This window comes from Aulonocara stuartgranti (genome assembly GCF_965226115.1).
Source record: "Aulonocara stuartgranti genome assembly, chromosome: 16".
Lineage (NCBI taxonomy): Eukaryota > Metazoa > Chordata > Actinopteri > Cichliformes > Cichlidae > Aulonocara > Aulonocara stuartgranti.
Window position 1 is genome coordinate 5,049,298 of NC_138952.1, and position 16,449 is coordinate 5,065,746.

General features: G+C 40.9%; 3 protein-coding genes across 3 annotated transcripts in view; all 3 read left to right on the forward strand.

Moving 5' to 3' along the window:
* The first annotated feature begins 709 nt into the window (after positions 1–709).
* On the forward strand, positions 710–4,633 carry nabp1a (nucleic acid binding protein 1a). The gene is made up of 6 exons (XM_082509263.1): positions 710–1,781; positions 2,001–2,139; positions 2,239–2,310; positions 2,709–2,793; positions 2,978–3,047; positions 3,579–4,633. The coding sequence occupies exons 1-6, from the start codon at positions 1,688–1,690 to the stop codon at positions 3,779–3,781; spliced, it is 663 nt and encodes a 220-aa protein (XP_082365389.1). The 5' UTR covers positions 710–1,687; the 3' UTR covers positions 3,782–4,633.
* Positions 4,634–4,918: 285 nt separating this feature from the next.
* LOC309691540 (C-X-C chemokine receptor type 2-like) lies at positions 4,919–9,690 on the forward strand. Its single transcript, XM_082509262.1, has 2 exons — positions 4,919–7,992; positions 8,093–9,690. The coding sequence occupies exons 1-2, from the start codon at positions 7,986–7,988 to the stop codon at positions 9,166–9,168; spliced, it is 1,083 nt and encodes a 360-aa protein (XP_082365388.1). The 5' UTR covers positions 4,919–7,985; the 3' UTR covers positions 9,169–9,690.
* Positions 9,691–13,588: 3,898 nt separating this feature from the next.
* spegb (striated muscle enriched protein kinase b) overlaps positions 13,589–16,449 on the forward strand; it is a 39,390-nt gene continuing 36,529 nt past the window's right edge. Inside the window, exon 1 of the mRNA XM_082509011.1 lies at positions 13,589–14,027. Within this exon, the coding sequence (XP_082365137.1) occupies positions 13,610–14,027 (418 nt within the window). The 5' untranslated portion in view covers positions 13,589–13,609. The remainder of the gene's footprint in view (positions 14,028–16,449) is intronic.

A 16,449-nucleotide genomic window follows, 5' to 3' on the forward strand; every position in this document is an offset into this window, starting at 1 on the left:
ATATATGTAACGTAAACGCTCGGCAGTGCTTATGTTTATAGTGAAAAAGATATGTGGAACCAGATTGTATAGTCACGGTGGCCGAGAGGTTAAGGCGTTGGACTCGAAATCCAATGGGGTTTCCCCGCACAGGTTCGAATCCTGTTCGTGACGATAAAACTTTTGATTGCCACAAATTTCTTCTTATAAAACACGCTCACACTCAATCGTTCAGAAACTTGTCAAACTGGACCCAATTTATTGATTTAATACAATGTGTGTCCCCGAAGGGTTACCCACGATACCTAGTGCTAAATGACGGATTCTACACTCTGAGTGAAATCTGTGTTTAAACTGGGACACCTTGAAGACAAAAACAACGATAAACCGAGATTAGTAAAACGGATGCGACATTATTAAAAATAAATAAATAAGCAAACCACCGTTCGTTTTACGGTTGATAGTAAACTCACATTTCCTCTCGTCTCGCGTTGTTTGTGAATGGAATTCATTTGCTATGGTAAAAACCAACTGCTTTCATTTGCAACTCTAAACAGCTAGGTTTTGTGCCTTTTTATGGTTTTGGATGCAGTATCTTACAAGAATACAACTATACAATTGTTCTCTATATATTGATTTGTCTATATAAAATCACATTAAAATATACTTTTACGAATATACCCCTTCGCCGTGTAGAAAAATGGAATCGTCCGGTGGAGATAAAACTGACCGGCAGTACAGCTGACGTAGTTTTTGGGGCATTGTTCAGGAAGGTTAAACCGTGTAGTTGGCAGTGTGTACAGTTTTTTTTTTTTTAAAAAAACAGCGTTTTGGGGGCCGTAGTATTTAGGGATTAACACCTCGGACGTTTAACAATAAGTGTTGTTCGAACAACAGCAACGCTACTGGGGCTACAGATAGTTAAAAATAGACACACTAGTCGTATAACAAAGCATTTGGCCAGACTGCGCGCTAACAAGGCTAACAGTTCTTTATACTTACAAAAGGCACACAAAGGAAATGCGGTCGATTAGTTTAAAAGCATTAAAAAGAAGTGTCTAAATGATCGAGTGGATCTACTAAAAAAGGCTAGAAGTACAGGCAGCACATTAAGCTGTAATGTAACTTGCAGTCAGTGGAGTGGTATTTGTTAAAACAGGAACCTCAGATTGAACCAGGGATTCTGGATTTGTCAGCCTATTGGTATCTGATTTCGAAACATCGTTTTGAGTACTTGACAGCTACTTTGCAACGGATTCTACGTTAGCTAATTTTATGAGAAGAATGAAGCTGACATTATGGCGATAATCGCGAAAAACGAGATATCCAGACACTCGTATTCTGAAACTAAAATAAGGTAGCTAACTGGGAGCTAGCAAACATTTAGCGAATTGTTCCTTAGCGGAGCTATCTTGTCACCCTGCTAGTGTCAGTTAGCTGTAAAGAGTATAGTTGTCCTTCACCACTGTCACAAGCGTTTGTGTTAAGTTTAATGTGGGTTATCTAAGGCGCTGGTCCCCTGTGTTTTATGTTATAAACAGTTAAGATACGTGTTAGAAGTAGCAAGGCTGACAGGCTAACTAGTTAGCTAAGCTGAAGCTAACGGTTTTAGCTCCCCATTACATAGTAACGACAGTTATAGCTGCTGAGTTTGAGTGACAGGAAGAGAGACATCAGTGGTCCGTTTTTTCCACCCTCGACACTAATAATGGCAGCACCAACAAACGAGGCCTTGTTTTTGATAAAGGATGTGAAGCCTGGCTCGAAAAATTTGAATATCGTGTTCATCGTTTTGGAAATAGGTGAGTAGTTGGACTGTGAGGCTAAAGCGGTCTCTCCCTACATCAACTCGTGCTCCTTTTTCTTAAAGGGACCGGCAGCTTTGCTGTGAAAGCCATGAGAGATACAGCCTAAATACAGTGAGGCTTTGATTTAATACTGTTCTATGTGAAAGTTGAGAGTTGGCCTCTGGTAGAGCTATTTGTACCTTGAGTCTTTTTTTCTTTTTTTTTTTTTGTTAGGTCGAGTAACCAAAACGAAAGATGGCCATGAGGTGCGCTCATGCAAGGTGGCAGACAAGAGCGGTAGCATAGCTATCTCCGTTTGGGATGAACTCGGCAGCCTTATTCAGCCAGGGGACATCATCAAGCTAACCAGAGGGTAAGACTGCGGATGTAGAAATCTTCAATGTTGCCAGAGAGATCGGTGTTTGCATATTTTGTATGTCTGCACCAGTTTAACCTGGTATTTCTCTGCTAGCTATGCATCTATATGGAAAGGCTGCCTGACCTTATACACTGGAAGAGGAGGAGATCTACAGAAGATTGGAGAGTAAGTAGATGGTCACACACATCTATTTATGTAATGCTCCGGTCCCTCTTGGAATTCTGCTTAGCGTATCACTCTGTTCCAGAGTCATGCTTTGTAAAATGTAATGGTAAAACATTTTTAGTTTTAGGCAGTTTTAAAACACAGTCAAGCATTTTAATGCATTTCACAAAATATGATTGGAGCATTTTTGAAGTTTATTTCTAAAGCGAATAAAATTTCATTTTATAAGTTTGCACACTGACCTCTACTACAGTACAGTTTGTGGTTGTTACAGTCTGGCTTTCCCTTGGCTGATAAAGTGTGAATAGTGGGGCATTTCTTCATAAGGATGAGTGCAATACAGCTGATGGCTGAAACGATCATACAAGATGATTAAATGTTCTCTAATATCTTTCCAGATTCTGTATGGTGTATTCAGAAGTGCCCAACTTCAGTGAACCAAACCCAGAGCTGCTAGCCCAAGCAAACCAGCAAAACAAGTCTGTGAGTACTCTTAGGAAACTGGCCAGCTGGTGCAGACCCCTCAAGAACACTTTGGTTGTCCTGTTCTCACGCAGATCTGTGCATTTCCCCAAATAAATCAAGCTAAACTATCTTCTGCAAGCTTTCTGCATGCCTCAGTCTAAGTGAAAATATATTTAAGGTGGCCTTCCTCTTTGTCTACCAGGGGAAGCCTGACCAGAATCAGAGGGGGAACTCTCCACCCAATCAGAATTCAGGTACATCTGCTCCACCAGGTCAGTGTATTTTCCTAATGCAAATTTTGAGTTAACCACAAGCTGACTGATGACTTGTGTGCATGTGTTATGTAATTGTACACTTTGATGCTAACATTGGGTTTGTTGTTGTAGTCACCTGCATTTACAAAGCTTTATGTCTGTACTGATGGAGCCTCAAAAACTCAGATTCCAGACAGGGACTGGCATAAGGCGAAGCAGCTAAAAGAAGTTCGTCTGTCATCAATTGAATTATTCACAAATGTGCTTAATAATCTTTTAAGGGATGAAAAGGCTGGCATTTCAAGGGTTATGTAATTTTCTCACTTAGTTTAGTTTTAACTAGAGTTAAAACACAACTTGGCGGTAAAATAAAGAAAATACACCAAACATGAGGTGGCAATCATGAGCTTGCTTCTAACAAATGACTCATGTTGTGATTTTAAAAGGAAGAAGGTGACATGTTAAAACAAAACACACTTCAGTCGCACCCACAAATGTGAGACAAAAAACAGAAATGAGTGAGGACTGACTCATGTTTCTAACCTGCAGGTAACGGTGCCATGCCGCCATATGCCAACAATAATCAACCACCTGGTGCACCCCGTGACCCCACGTTTGGGAACGTCGGGCGGCCCAATGGACGGTCGCCTGGCAACGGTGCCCCTTCGGTTACTGCTGCTGGAGCCCCACCAGCTACAAAGTCCTCAGTTACAATTAGCAACGGCAGGGACCCACGACGTGCCAAAAGATGAAATTGGGGGTTAGAAGGTGCAGGGGAGGGTGGTATGTGAGAAATCTATGGACGTCACCATTTACCCCCCTCTTACAGCTTTCCGACCTGTCTGCCCCGTCTTCATCACAGCCTGTGTTGGCTATAAAAAAACAAAAAAAACCAAACAACTGACTACTTGCAGAATTTCTTTCTTTTTTAATCCAGGCTAACATGATCAGATGTGTCGTCTGTCATCCGTAGTGCAGGTAGTGCTCTCATAAGCAGCACAGTGTGATTATGATCTACCACTTTATGCATTTTCAGGGCTTCTTAGATAGTCGCGACCTGGTGTGGCTGAGGTGTGGGCAGCTTCCCAGTCTGCACCCTTCTTCTTCAAGTTGCCAGTTCTGTGCCAGTGTTACCCCCCCAACTCCCAAACAAACACCAACCTGAACCCTTGCCCTCTTCATGTTCTTTAAAACTATACACCCTACTTGAACACTTGATGCACTTTCTTCTCTTAATTTATGTCGAGGCTTAGCTGTCATTTAATTCAGGAAATCAGTTTCTGCTTTATTTAGTTTTTTAGAGGAAAAAAAAAAGGCCTTAAGTTGTGAAAATAAGTAGTTGAACTGACTGCCCACGTGAAACTCTTCAAACCAAACTGTTTTCTGAAGTGACTGTGTGAAAGGAAAGGTGTTAGTTTTGAGTTTTAATTATTGGTAGGTAGACTGATAGTGAACGGTTTCTTTTTTTCTTTTCAATAAGACATGTTTTGTTGTTTTCTTTCTTTTTCTTTTTTTCTTTGTTGGCCATCAACTGTACCTTTAGGGACCACTTAAATACTGGCAAAAACGGTTCACCAAATAAATTTTAGAGCAATTTTCTGTCACATTTGCTTTTCTGTAGTCTGTTTGAGAGCTTGAGTTACTCGTACTGTCGCTGATATATTCTTACACTGCAGTTTAAAGCCTACATGAGAAGTGTTCAGGGGCCTGAATGCACATCACCCCAAAAGACTCATCGTCCTGTAAACATGCTGCCACCTCTATTAAAGCTCCACACTGCCACCAACGGCAAAATAAACCTACTTTCTGCTCATCATTGCACTCTACAGCACCATCTAGTGCCCAGATTGATAAATTATGTTATTTTTGGACATGCCTTCGCATGCCCAGACAATGGTTACTTTACCGTTTTACTTTTCTTTACTTCAGGTTTTTGGCGAGATTGCTCAAGCAGAAGTGGAACTGGAGTTTTATTGTTTAACTTCCTTTATCACAGTTGGGTTAGGACCCTTATGTCTGTACAAATGAAAGCATTTGCATTAAGAATTTTGTTTTGAAGCAATGTGTTGCTTTCGACAAAACCCTGTCTTCATATCCTCTGTTGCACCAAGCACCTAAACGTTATGGCCTCAGGATGGCGCAATTTCCCAGTCTCACTTTTCTGACGCACTTGTGGTTTTTCTCTTTTTATTTTTTTTTGTTTGATTCTTACTCTCTATGTCAAAAGGTGAAAGGGCCTTTCACGTTAGTTTACGTACATGTAGACTTCAAGCTGCACAAAAACACCAGGACACCACCTTTGTCTTCTGTGTGCACAAGTGGAACAAAAGTGTAGTTGCCTGTAGAGGCCAGCTGTTTGATCTGTGTGCTGCTGGGACTACAAGAGATCCCTAAAGCAGCTGTAGGAGTGTTTTGTTTTTTTGTTTTTTTTTAGTCTAAACAGCTGGACTTCACGTCATATTTAAAGTAAGACAAATTTAGGGTATCAAACCTCATTGTAGGGTGAACTTAGATCCTGAGCACCTGCATAAAGATAAATTTAAATATGCCCGTCCCCGAATCATCGTCTTTCCACTGAATGTCTTTATTTTAATTTCAGCAAAGTGGGAAATGCACAAAATCCCCTTTGAATAAGCAGCTCTTAAATACATTAGCACTGCACATCCAACTTGTCTTTACTAAAATTGCAAATTTCATTTGCAAGAGTTTCTCCCCCCCGTGGAGAAAAATCTGTTGAGTTTAAATAACGTTTATTCAAATTTTTAAACTTCTGTTTTTGTGTGACCTTGAAAAAAAAAAAGTTTCCAAACACACAGCACTTCTTCATAATGATTCTGTTTTTGCATCCAGTTCTAAAGGAAGATATCTGTCAGCACGACTGTTTGGCCTGTAAGAAGTAAATGGGTAAAATTTATCATTTAATTACTTTAGTATAAATGGCCGCTGGGGAGGATTTTATGTGTGGGGAAAAGCTGTGATTGGATAGGAATCTTCACCAGGATGATTTTTGGCCCCTGGGCCTTATGTTTGACACCCCTGCAATACACCATGCAAGTTAGATTGGCGTGCCAAGTACACTTTGATGTTAATGGGTAACGTTCCTTCCCCCCCATTAAAGTCTTCACAACACAATAAGATCCTGCAAATACAATCCCGTCTCACAGATGATAAAAGTGAGAATCTGTCTGTCGTCTTTGATATCAGGCAGGTTTTTTTCAGTGTGGCTCAGTGTTCGGGTTAGTGAGTCTAGATTTCTGCTGCACATTCCCACTGTATCTTAGAGCATCTAAGTTGACCTGGTCCAGAATTGCAAAGTAAATCCAATCAAACAACCCATCAGTTTTAACATCCCTAATCCAAAAGATTATTTTTACAGCTCCTGATACACTAATCCTGTTCTCAATCAGAGGTCGAGGCTCATTTCAAATATTTAAAGCACTGTTTCAGAATTCATTTCTGTGTTGCTCATGTGTTGTAATCACTTGTTCATTTTACTGTAACTCTATATTTCTACTTTTATTTACCAAGATGTGTTTTTTTCTTAGTCTTTTTTTGCAATCATGTCACTGCTGAGCACCTTTCAAAGAACTATTTTTTAAAGTTATTTTATTATTTTTTTCAAAGAACCATATGTTCAAAACATGTTTATGATAAAAGCCGAGAGCTTGTGACACTGGAAGTTGACACACACATGAGAAGTGTGGCAGGAAATGTGATCTTAGACACTCGTGTTGACAAAGAATGTGATGAGCTGGGAACTTCCTCAGTGTTTCATCAGAAGTCTAGTAGCGTCGTGTGATTTGTCATATTTTAGATTTGTACCGACAGAAGCCGACATGAGGATTTCAACCTGTTACATCAATAAATTTTGAACATATCGACTAATTTAAAAAAATTTTGAACACATACAAAATCATTTGTATAGGATTCTAAACTGAGTCGGAAAAGGTGGAGCAATGTTGTGGTGTGTTTTGCTTCATTTTGTATTTTACCCCTCGGCCTGAAAGGCTATTGTCAAGTTTACTGGAAATCTTTTGAGCACAACAGCTCTAGAAGCAGGCCACGTAGGATTTTCTTAAGCCACACCATTGGTTTATTTACAAAGAAGGATCTCTTATCAGCCTCACATGCTGACAGCTTCACTGCATCTACTGACAATCTCTTTTGGGAATCTGGCAACCCTGATACAACTCATGTATAACCTGTAGCTATACCAGCATCACTGTGCACTCAGGTGCACGACATTCAAGGCTTTTCCCCAATCTGCAATCACTGAATTATCATCATGACGGTAACCCTTCTGCTGTCAGATTGCTGTAACTGTTCATATTTTCAGGCCAGGGCACAGGTTGATGGTTGCGGTAAAAGATGATCTGGCAACTCCTAAAGATCCTACTGTCGACAGGCTGAACGGTACCCCAGGCTTTTTTTCCTTATTTTCCCATTTTTTCTGTATATGGCTTACACGATCGCGATGCATGGAACAAAACAAAACAAACAGTGTTTTTTTATTTCACAGATTTCACAGACCACATCAACAAGTGGTTTCTGTTTCAATTTTGCCTCCAGTGTGACAGTAATCCCATGACACAGTGATTCACATCATGGGCCTGGGTTTGTTTTGGGGGAAGCACTGTGGTTTAGCAACAACAACAAAAAAAGACTATTAAAAATACTCTGTAATGATGTATTAAAAAGAAAAAACAACAACACATGAAGCTGTAAAAAGAAATAAATGACAGTGACGTTGTGCTATATGCTTGCAGCTATGTGTAAATGTAAATGGGACTGGAAACAGACTTCCTTCATGTTTGGATTCTTGAGCAAATCAAAGTCTGTGTGTGTGACGCAAACAGGAAAATGGACCTGGTGGGAGGGGTCTAGAGGGATACATCATTTAGGAGACAAATGCCTTTGTGTGACACATTCAGTGCGTCCCGCTGAGAAGACATCACAATGACTGGTGAGTTTTTTCATCCTCCTTTCATCAACTTAAATCTGTTTGGGAAAAGTCTTTGTAATAATTTAATGCTTTCTTTTCTTTTTTTCTTTTTTGTCCTCAGAACCAAACGCATCATTGTCCTGGGAGGATTTTGGTGCCATTTACGATGCTCTGAACTTTAGCTATAATTACACAGACTTTTTACTTGACCCCGCCACCCAGCCCTGTAGCTTTCACACCATCTCAGATACTGTGATGATCGTTGTCAGTGTCTTTTATGTCCTCATTTTTGTGATGGCACTTCCCGGTAACGTGGTGGTGGGGCTGGTGATCAGCTTAAGCAAGCAACCTTTGACCCCTTCTGACCTCTACCTCCTCCACCTGGCGATCGCAGACCTCTTGCTCGCCATCACCCTCCCGTTCTGGGCCACCTCGGTTACTCGGGGCTGGGTATTTGGAGAAGCCATGTGCAAAATAGTCACTGTCCTCCAAGAGGTGAGCTTCTACTCAACCATTCTCTTCTTGACTTGCATCAGTGTGGACCGGTACACTGTGATTGTGCGCGCCATGGAGGTTCGTAGGACTAATCGACAGCTGGTCAGCTGGGGAGTTTGTGCCGCCGTCTGGATTGTCGGAGCGCTTCTGTCCCTCCCGGGCTTGTTCAGCTCCACTTTCACCTCTTACAACTCTAGTCACGTACTGTGCACTGAAAAATACGATCCCAGCACTGCTGATGAGTGGCGACTGGCCACCAGAATTCTCCGCCACACTTTGGGTTTTTTCATCCCCCTGGCCATCATGCTGCCCTGCTACGGAATCACCATCCATCGCCTCCTTCACATCCGTGGGGGGTTTCAACGCCAGCGAGCCATGAAAGTTATCATATTCGTGGTCCTCGCTTTCCTGCTTTGTTGGACGCCGTACCACCTAGTAGTGATAGTGGACACATTTTTCAGGGCAAAGATAGTAGAGTATCAGTGCCCAGCGAGGACAGCAGTGGACCAGGCCATGTTTGTCACCCAGAGTCTGGCCCTGCTTCACAGCTGTTTAAACCCAGTGCTGTACGCTTTCCTGGGAGAGAAATTCAGAAGGAGGCTACGGCAGTTAATGGCAAAGATAGGAATCATTGAAAGATCGTCAACATCAAGAAGCAGCAGATTTTCGCTGTCATCGGAGCTCACGCCTACAATCATGTGAGAACATCAGAGACACTTGAAACTACTCAGATCAGCTGATCAGGGAGATTTAATGTGGGGATTAAAGTGTGGGAAACTGCTAGTTTTGATAATCCTCATATTTGTACTGCAGCTAATATTTGTCAAAGAAAGACTTCAAAATATTTTTAAATAATTTGTGTAATAATATTATTAGTGTACATACTTTTTAAGACTTTAGATTCTATTTTATTATTATTTAACTTTGATTTGCTGCACACACTTTTTTGTTAAATTCGCCCCGTCATCTTCAATGACGATTCTGAAGAAAGAGAAAATAAAAAATGTCGCGTTTCAACACGACATCGCAGCATTACAACATTAACACTGAGCCCTTGCCAGTGAACTCTGAGTTGCAACAATTCGGCGGTAGATTGTGAAACATCAGTTCATCAATTACATAACATTGAGTTATTTTTATAGAAATGCATTCACATTTTTGTATCTGTATATGGTTGCCATCAACGTCTGTATATATGAGAAATGAATAAAACCATCCACTTTGCTCCTTTGTTTGTGATTGATATGACACCGCAGAGTCATTGGAGGTTTACGTGTTCATTGATCAGCTGAGACACCACAGTCAAATGATGGGAAACCCCCCCCCCCTCCACAAGGTTCCCACCATTGGGTTAATGGTGTGAACTTTGCTTGTATAGGGGAGAAAAAGCAGAAGTTTTGATGACTGCAGCCACAGAAATGCAGCCATATTTGAGATCGGAGGAGCGATATCTACTCCCTCTTGATTACAAAATGATCAAAAACATCTAATTTACTTGATAACTGACAAGCATGTTGGTTCAATACTGGCACTGGCTGTTGGGTTTGCAGAAATAGCGCCAGTTTGGATGATCCACAGAAACTCCTATTTTGCCGGGAAGAACTTGCAGGTGTGCAACTAACCAACTGCTACTGCTGAACTTGTGTCTAACTTTAAATAGTTTTCACAAATCCAGGATGCAAAAGCTATGAAAGTGGATTTTCAAACTTTTTAATCTAACATTTACAGCCCAAAACGTTGCTTTCTTGGGTTTTGTGCTTTTCCTTTTTTCCTACCAGGTGTAAGAGGTTAATTAAAAGGTTCATGTTTTTCTCACTGCCCAGGTCTTACAAGCTTTGTCCTTTTTTACAACAAAACTGCTCCATGTATGTCAGGCTTTTTTGTTTTCATTGCAGCTGAAGTTTGCAGCTTCTTTCAGCATTCATGTATATTGTAAATCAGAATCAGAGACTTTATTAATCCCGGAGGAAAACTGAGTTGTCATAGCAGCAAATATATCTCAAACATCAGGCACTCGTATAAAATGAGTGTAAAACAGAGATATTGATAGATAAATATTAAGATAAAGAGATAAAGATAGAGATATAGGTATAAATATACATATAAATATAAATGGACAAGTACATGTGCAAAGCTAGCATGCTAGCACTAAATGTGTAGCAATACTGGGAGACCGCAGGTTTTTTGAGCTGTTTTGGGCACGGTTTGTGATAAAAGTACAATTATATACACGATTATACAACTTAAATTTGGGTTTGTTGATGGAAAGCCACTTCCAGATTCAGTTTTTGTGTCAGTTTTATAAGGTTTAACTTTATTTCCTTGTCTATAGAGTGTTGGACATCAGAGTCATAAGTCTCTCATGTTAAACTTTATTAAGTAAACCATTTGTTTGATAAACATCGAACATTAGTAAATAAAATAAAGAAACAAACAAAACAATAAATTCTTTAGGCCCCCTTTGTTTTACAAGAAAAATGTTCGCCCCCCCCGCGCGTGCACGCGCGCACGCACACATCCTCCAACCACACACACCCATATTTTGCTCCATTGTGGTTTATTTCACAACTCAAACATTTAGTAAACAATTAACCAAATACAAGTAATCTGCAATAAATTACAGGTAGTAAGAAAATAAACTACTAACTCTTTTACGCTACATCCACATTTACACGGCTATTTTTGAAAACGCAGCTGTTTCGTTCACACGTGAACAGCGTTTTGAATCACCGAAAACGGAGATCTTTTTAAAACTCCTTTTTTGCGTGTACATGTGAACAAGGAATACAGAGTTCGCCAGGCAACGTCAAAGGTATGTGCCCTTTTTCACGTCACGCTGTGCGCCACGTTTTTGTTTACATGAGATGAATTGCAGAATGGCAGATAGAGACAAAATACGTTTCTGTTAATCTGACTATCTTCAGGTTTTACAGCTTACATACAAACAGGCAGCTACTGTCCCTCCATTTACAAAGGCAGAGGCGTCACAGTGTGATTATGTTTGTGTAGTTGTTTTTTTCCCTGAGTAATAATATTCAACATTGCTATCAAATAAAAAAAAACGCCTCTCTGTGCAAAATGGGTTTAAAAACAAACAACTGTGGGATACTGTTTGTCTGTGATTTGAACCGGGGGACAAATCGTGGCAGGATCAGCCTGATGTTATTTGTATCCCGCTGTAACTTTACTGTATAAAGCGCTAACATCTCCAAAATGTCAGGAGTAGTCATTACAACAAGTGTTTGTGAACTAAAAATCAAGAATGTGGGATACTGTTGCCATGGCTCTGCGCCCCTCCCCCTCCCTAGGGGGCGGGCCCCACACTTTGGGAAGGTCTGCTTTAGGGCATGTCGACATTTCCCATTTCCAAGGCAAACTTACGATGCTGAAAATGCAAATGCAACTTCAGGCTTGATAATTAGAGCTCGACTGATAAAGACTTTTTAAGATGCTGATATTAAATTGATATTTAAAAAGCCAATATCCTGGGAAATATCAGCTGATAGTTGTTAAGTCCATGATTCAGACATATCAATCATGAACAGATGTCTCCACCATTTGTTTCGTGTAGTTACTTGTTTCCACAGTGCGTGTCAGGTACTTCAAACATGTGTATTGCCAGCAGAGAAGTTCCAGAGGGCCCACTGGTGGGCAAACTTTGTACCATCAACACTTATAACACTCAATATCAGTCATAAATTACAGATGGCAAACTGAATGTAATGACTAATAGAAAAATAAGACCAGCCACTAAAGGATTTTTAAGAACAACACCGATAGAAGTATTTGGTGATTTAAAAAAACAGATATTCCGATAAACCCACAGATATTTTTTCTTTTGACCTAACATTTGTGACCGTAATAAATTGACTTGTTTAAGGTCTACCTTAACTAGATGTTACAAAGTCCTGTGCGTTGGAAGTGCCAACTGGAGGGCAAGCTATGCAACATTAACACTCACGTTAATATTTTTTTAATATATGATCTATGGTTTCTGAAAACAATGTGCACAGTTTTGCTACGTTTTTTTTTTTTTTTTTGGGGGGGGGGGGGGGATTATGCGACATACTAGCCAACATCAGCCAACAGGTTAGCACCTCTGACGCCACCTCAGCTACCTTTGCTACTAAATACTTAAGGATTCCTACAATATTTGTTTCATTGGTCCAACTCTTGCCTCACATAATTATTCCAATGATAAATTTGTTTTGAATGATACACATGAAATTTGACACCTTACACATAATGGGGGGTGGGGGGGGGTGGGGCAATGTCAGACTCTGTGACTTAGAAATTGAACATATGCCCCATGCAGACCCTCTGGTGTACCAAGTGTTGCGCCACCTCACATGTTCTACTGACCTCAGGTTGGCTAAAAATTACAAGGGGGCGGGAGCCCAGCAGTGAGTGGTCAGATGGTTCAGCATGCAGCTGTCGTTCTAAGACTTGCTGGGCTGTGACTGTCATTTCCCCTGACTGGTAGAGCTAAGGGGGAGATCATGAGTGGGGCGGTTTAACTCATGGGATAAGGTGGGAGGGGGGGGGCACTGTGCGACTCACCAGAGAGGACTTGATGCTTCCATTCAACCAGAAGCCAACCAAGAAACACTCTCAAGGCCACCAGGAATAAAGAGGAATCTCACTGAAGACTTTCACACAATGCTGAGTGAATGCGTTACACACTTCTGGGAACTGGTTACAAAAGTTTGAAAAGTCAGAGAAGACCACGAAAAGAAGGGGGAGAAGCAACCGTCACTTCTAACAGACAAGTCCAGGGAGCCGTTAATGCAACATGATCCAGTAGGTCTTGCCCTAAAAATACCTTCAGGCAGGAGAGCGGCAGCTATCTCTATCTGCTTAATTACCTGATGATCAACAATTTCTTTTTCTTCTTCAAACAACAGCTGCGGTTAGAGAACAGCAATTCAAGGAGCACTTAATCTTATTGACGTGTTTCTAAAGTAAAAGTAAAATGAATTTATCTCTCCAATGTTCAAAAACATGAACGCCATGTTAGCTGTAATGTATGTGTGTATGTGTGTAACCTGTAGCCTCTAATGCCCTTTTAAGGCATGACTACGGCTTGCTAAGACAAGGCCCAGGTAGTGATATAATCATAAAGTCCAGGTAGACTGTTTTAGCCATGAGAAAAGCTGAGGTGCAAATGACCCTGAAAAAAGGGGCAGATGAAGCAGGGGCACCACCAAGTCCCATCATCCCCCCAAAACGGTCCAAAGCAAGCCCAGACCAAGTTGTCCCGGAACCTCAAGGACCTGGTTACCACACCCCAACCCCACCGGTTTTTACACGGAAAATGAGGAACGCTGCCGTGGGGACAGGCTGTGACATCCGTCTGAAGGTGACTGTGGCTGGAGATCCACAGCCTTCCCTGTATTGGTACCATAACGATGAACTCCTCAACATGGAGAACCAAGAGTACGGAGGGCTATGGATTAGGGATTGCAAACCGAGTGATGCTGGTCTCTACACCTGCATTGCCAACAATCACCTGGGAGAGGCTCGGAGCAGCGCTGTGCTTGCTGTACTGGATCTGGGTGAAGGTAATATCCATCTGTCTAAAGGTTTACTTCAGACTGAATAGCTTTTTCTGGATTCACTTTGCAGGTTTTGACATGTGAAAATCCACTAAAACATATTTTATACCACACTTTTCCAAAAGTAACCTTCAAATTAATTGGAAAAAACCCTCCAGTTTTCCCTTAAAAGTCCACTATGGTGCTTGATTGGTTCCTGAGCCTTTAGAATATCAGTAATCTCTATAAACAAGCATCTGCAAATGAATATGCAGAATATGAAAGCAAAGGACAAGGTTTTCATGACAAGAAGCTTTCATGATTTCCATTTGCAGTCTGATTATAGACCATCTTCCTCTGACCAGTCTGCAGCTAAACAGCGCACATGGAGAGCAAAATAGCAACTGCATTTGCTAAAAATCAATCTCAAATGTGTCCATGCAGCTTTTAAAAATGTAGCTGCACGTATTGATGCACGACTGATGGCAGAAGCAAATGTCTGAAAGTTATTTTTAATGGAAGCCAACAAATCTAGCTACAAACTTGTTGCTACGTGCTGCCAGTGACAAGTCAAAGCTTCAACAATTTTTCAATGCTGGTGGTGAAGTGTCAGTCATCGTATACATCCATGTTTTGCACATGTACACAAGGACAGGGATGACGTGCTAGAGCAGCCGCTGATCCGTCTGTGAATCTATTCCACCAGGGTTGGAGTTGCAGTTAATATTCCAAAAAGGATGCAAGTTGCTCCATAGGCTTCATTGTCACAAGATCATTATTATAGCTCACCGTTCTTTTCAATGTTAAATCAGTTTATATCATTATCATTTCACTCAAGGTCAGTGCATGGCACTGTGATTGAAGCTGAGATTGAGGCAAAACACCTAAAATATAATCGCAAAATCAGATAATAAAGAATAAACTTATACGCACAAACAGCCAAATGCAGTGTGTGCTTGCAAAGCATATTGTTTTTCTTCGATGTTCTGTCCTGCTGAAGCGTGCAGTAAGATACAAGTATAGTCTCCCTTTGTGGTGCATTGTTGTTTGAGAAAAGCATGTAGTGGAAAAGCTGGATTTCCACCATGCATGCTGAAAATAAACCACCCTTAAGCCAACCGCTGCTTTTGACCGATTTAGCTGAGGTGAGTCCCTGAGAATGCATTACAGTTAGATTCCTCAATGTCTAACTGGAGACGCTCCGGAGGCCGGTGCAATGCATTCTTATCAACAAAAACCTCTTCTCATGCTTCTTGTCATCCCCGGCACTGATCTAAATTCAGCTCACCTGAGTGCTTTGACCACCTCAGCTGCTTTGAAAAATGGCATTAGCTGCTCCTCAAATTTGCCCTTCATATATCAGCCCCAGCATTTGTCATTGTTCTGCAGTCAGCACCAGTGTGTAGGGAAACTCTTGCTTAAGTTTCTAACTGCCCTTTCCTGCTGTTAGAATATATTACATGTGGCATGCATTTACGTGAGCAAAGATGTCAGAACCATCTCTCCTGGATACACTGTACTCACTTAAACATCACTAAAGTTTGGAAGATTGAAAGTGTTTTCTGGTGGGAAAAGGGACTGGGTCCTTATATAACAGTTTTTCCTCGTATCAAAGAACAAGAGAGATTGTGCAAGCCTAGGACAGAAAAATGGGTTCTAAAAGAGTGGTGAAGTCTGCAAACTGGACAGCTGATCACAAGAATTGTTTGTAGTGTAGGCAGCAAAAAAATACTGCAGCGTATAACATTTCCTTTCCTACATAAATATTGAATGCTTGGACACTGTCCACAAAAAGATACACAAAACTGCGCAACAGGATCTCACAACCAGGCTGTTAAACTAAACAAGTCTTGGTTGAGTCTCAATTTCTGTTTGATTGTTGGAAAAAATATAATTGGCCTTTCGTTTTAAAAATCCAGAAACCGCACATTAATCTGCAACATCATACGATATATCGCAGAAAAAACAAACCAGTGTCACCACCTCATTAACAAACTGTATGTATCAGAGAAACCAACACATTTAGAGATAAATAATGACCATAATGCAGAAGTCCTATTACATCCCTATCACATGATACAGTATGACAATGTTTACAGCAATCACATTGCAAAAAATGTGCTTTCATGTAAGCAGGCAACACAATATTCACATGAATGTTCATGTTTCATGTGATCAGTTTAACAATTGTGGAACCGTTAGCTGGACGAGAGCTTTGTCAGCATTTACAGCCTGTGAGGACTAAACAAGTCCTGTGCTGCTGGGCTTTTTATGCTGGGAAGTTTTCATTTGTCGCTCCATTTTAACCTTCACTTTGATTCAGCTCTCTTCTTCTCCACCATGTTCGTAGTCTACAGCTGTCCCATCACTCAATGATCCGGCCTGAACCTTTTCCCTCTCTCTTTCTCTCCCTCTCCCACCTCTTCCTCCGTCTTTGAAAATGTCTCTC

Excerpts from the sequence above, each read along its gene's own strand:
- nabp1a (XM_082509263.1), top strand. The coding sequence starts at position 1,688 with ATGGCAGCACCAACAAACGAGGCCTTGTTTTTGATAAAGGATGTGAAG. Across the intron at positions 2,794-2,977 it reads CAAACCAGCAAAACAAGTCT|GGGAAGCCTGACCAGAATCA; the intron begins GTGAGTACTCTT and ends TTTGTCTACCAG. Across the intron at positions 3,048-3,578 it reads AGGTACATCTGCTCCACCAG|GTAACGGTGCCATGCCGCCA; the intron begins GTCAGTGTATTT and ends TCTAACCTGCAG.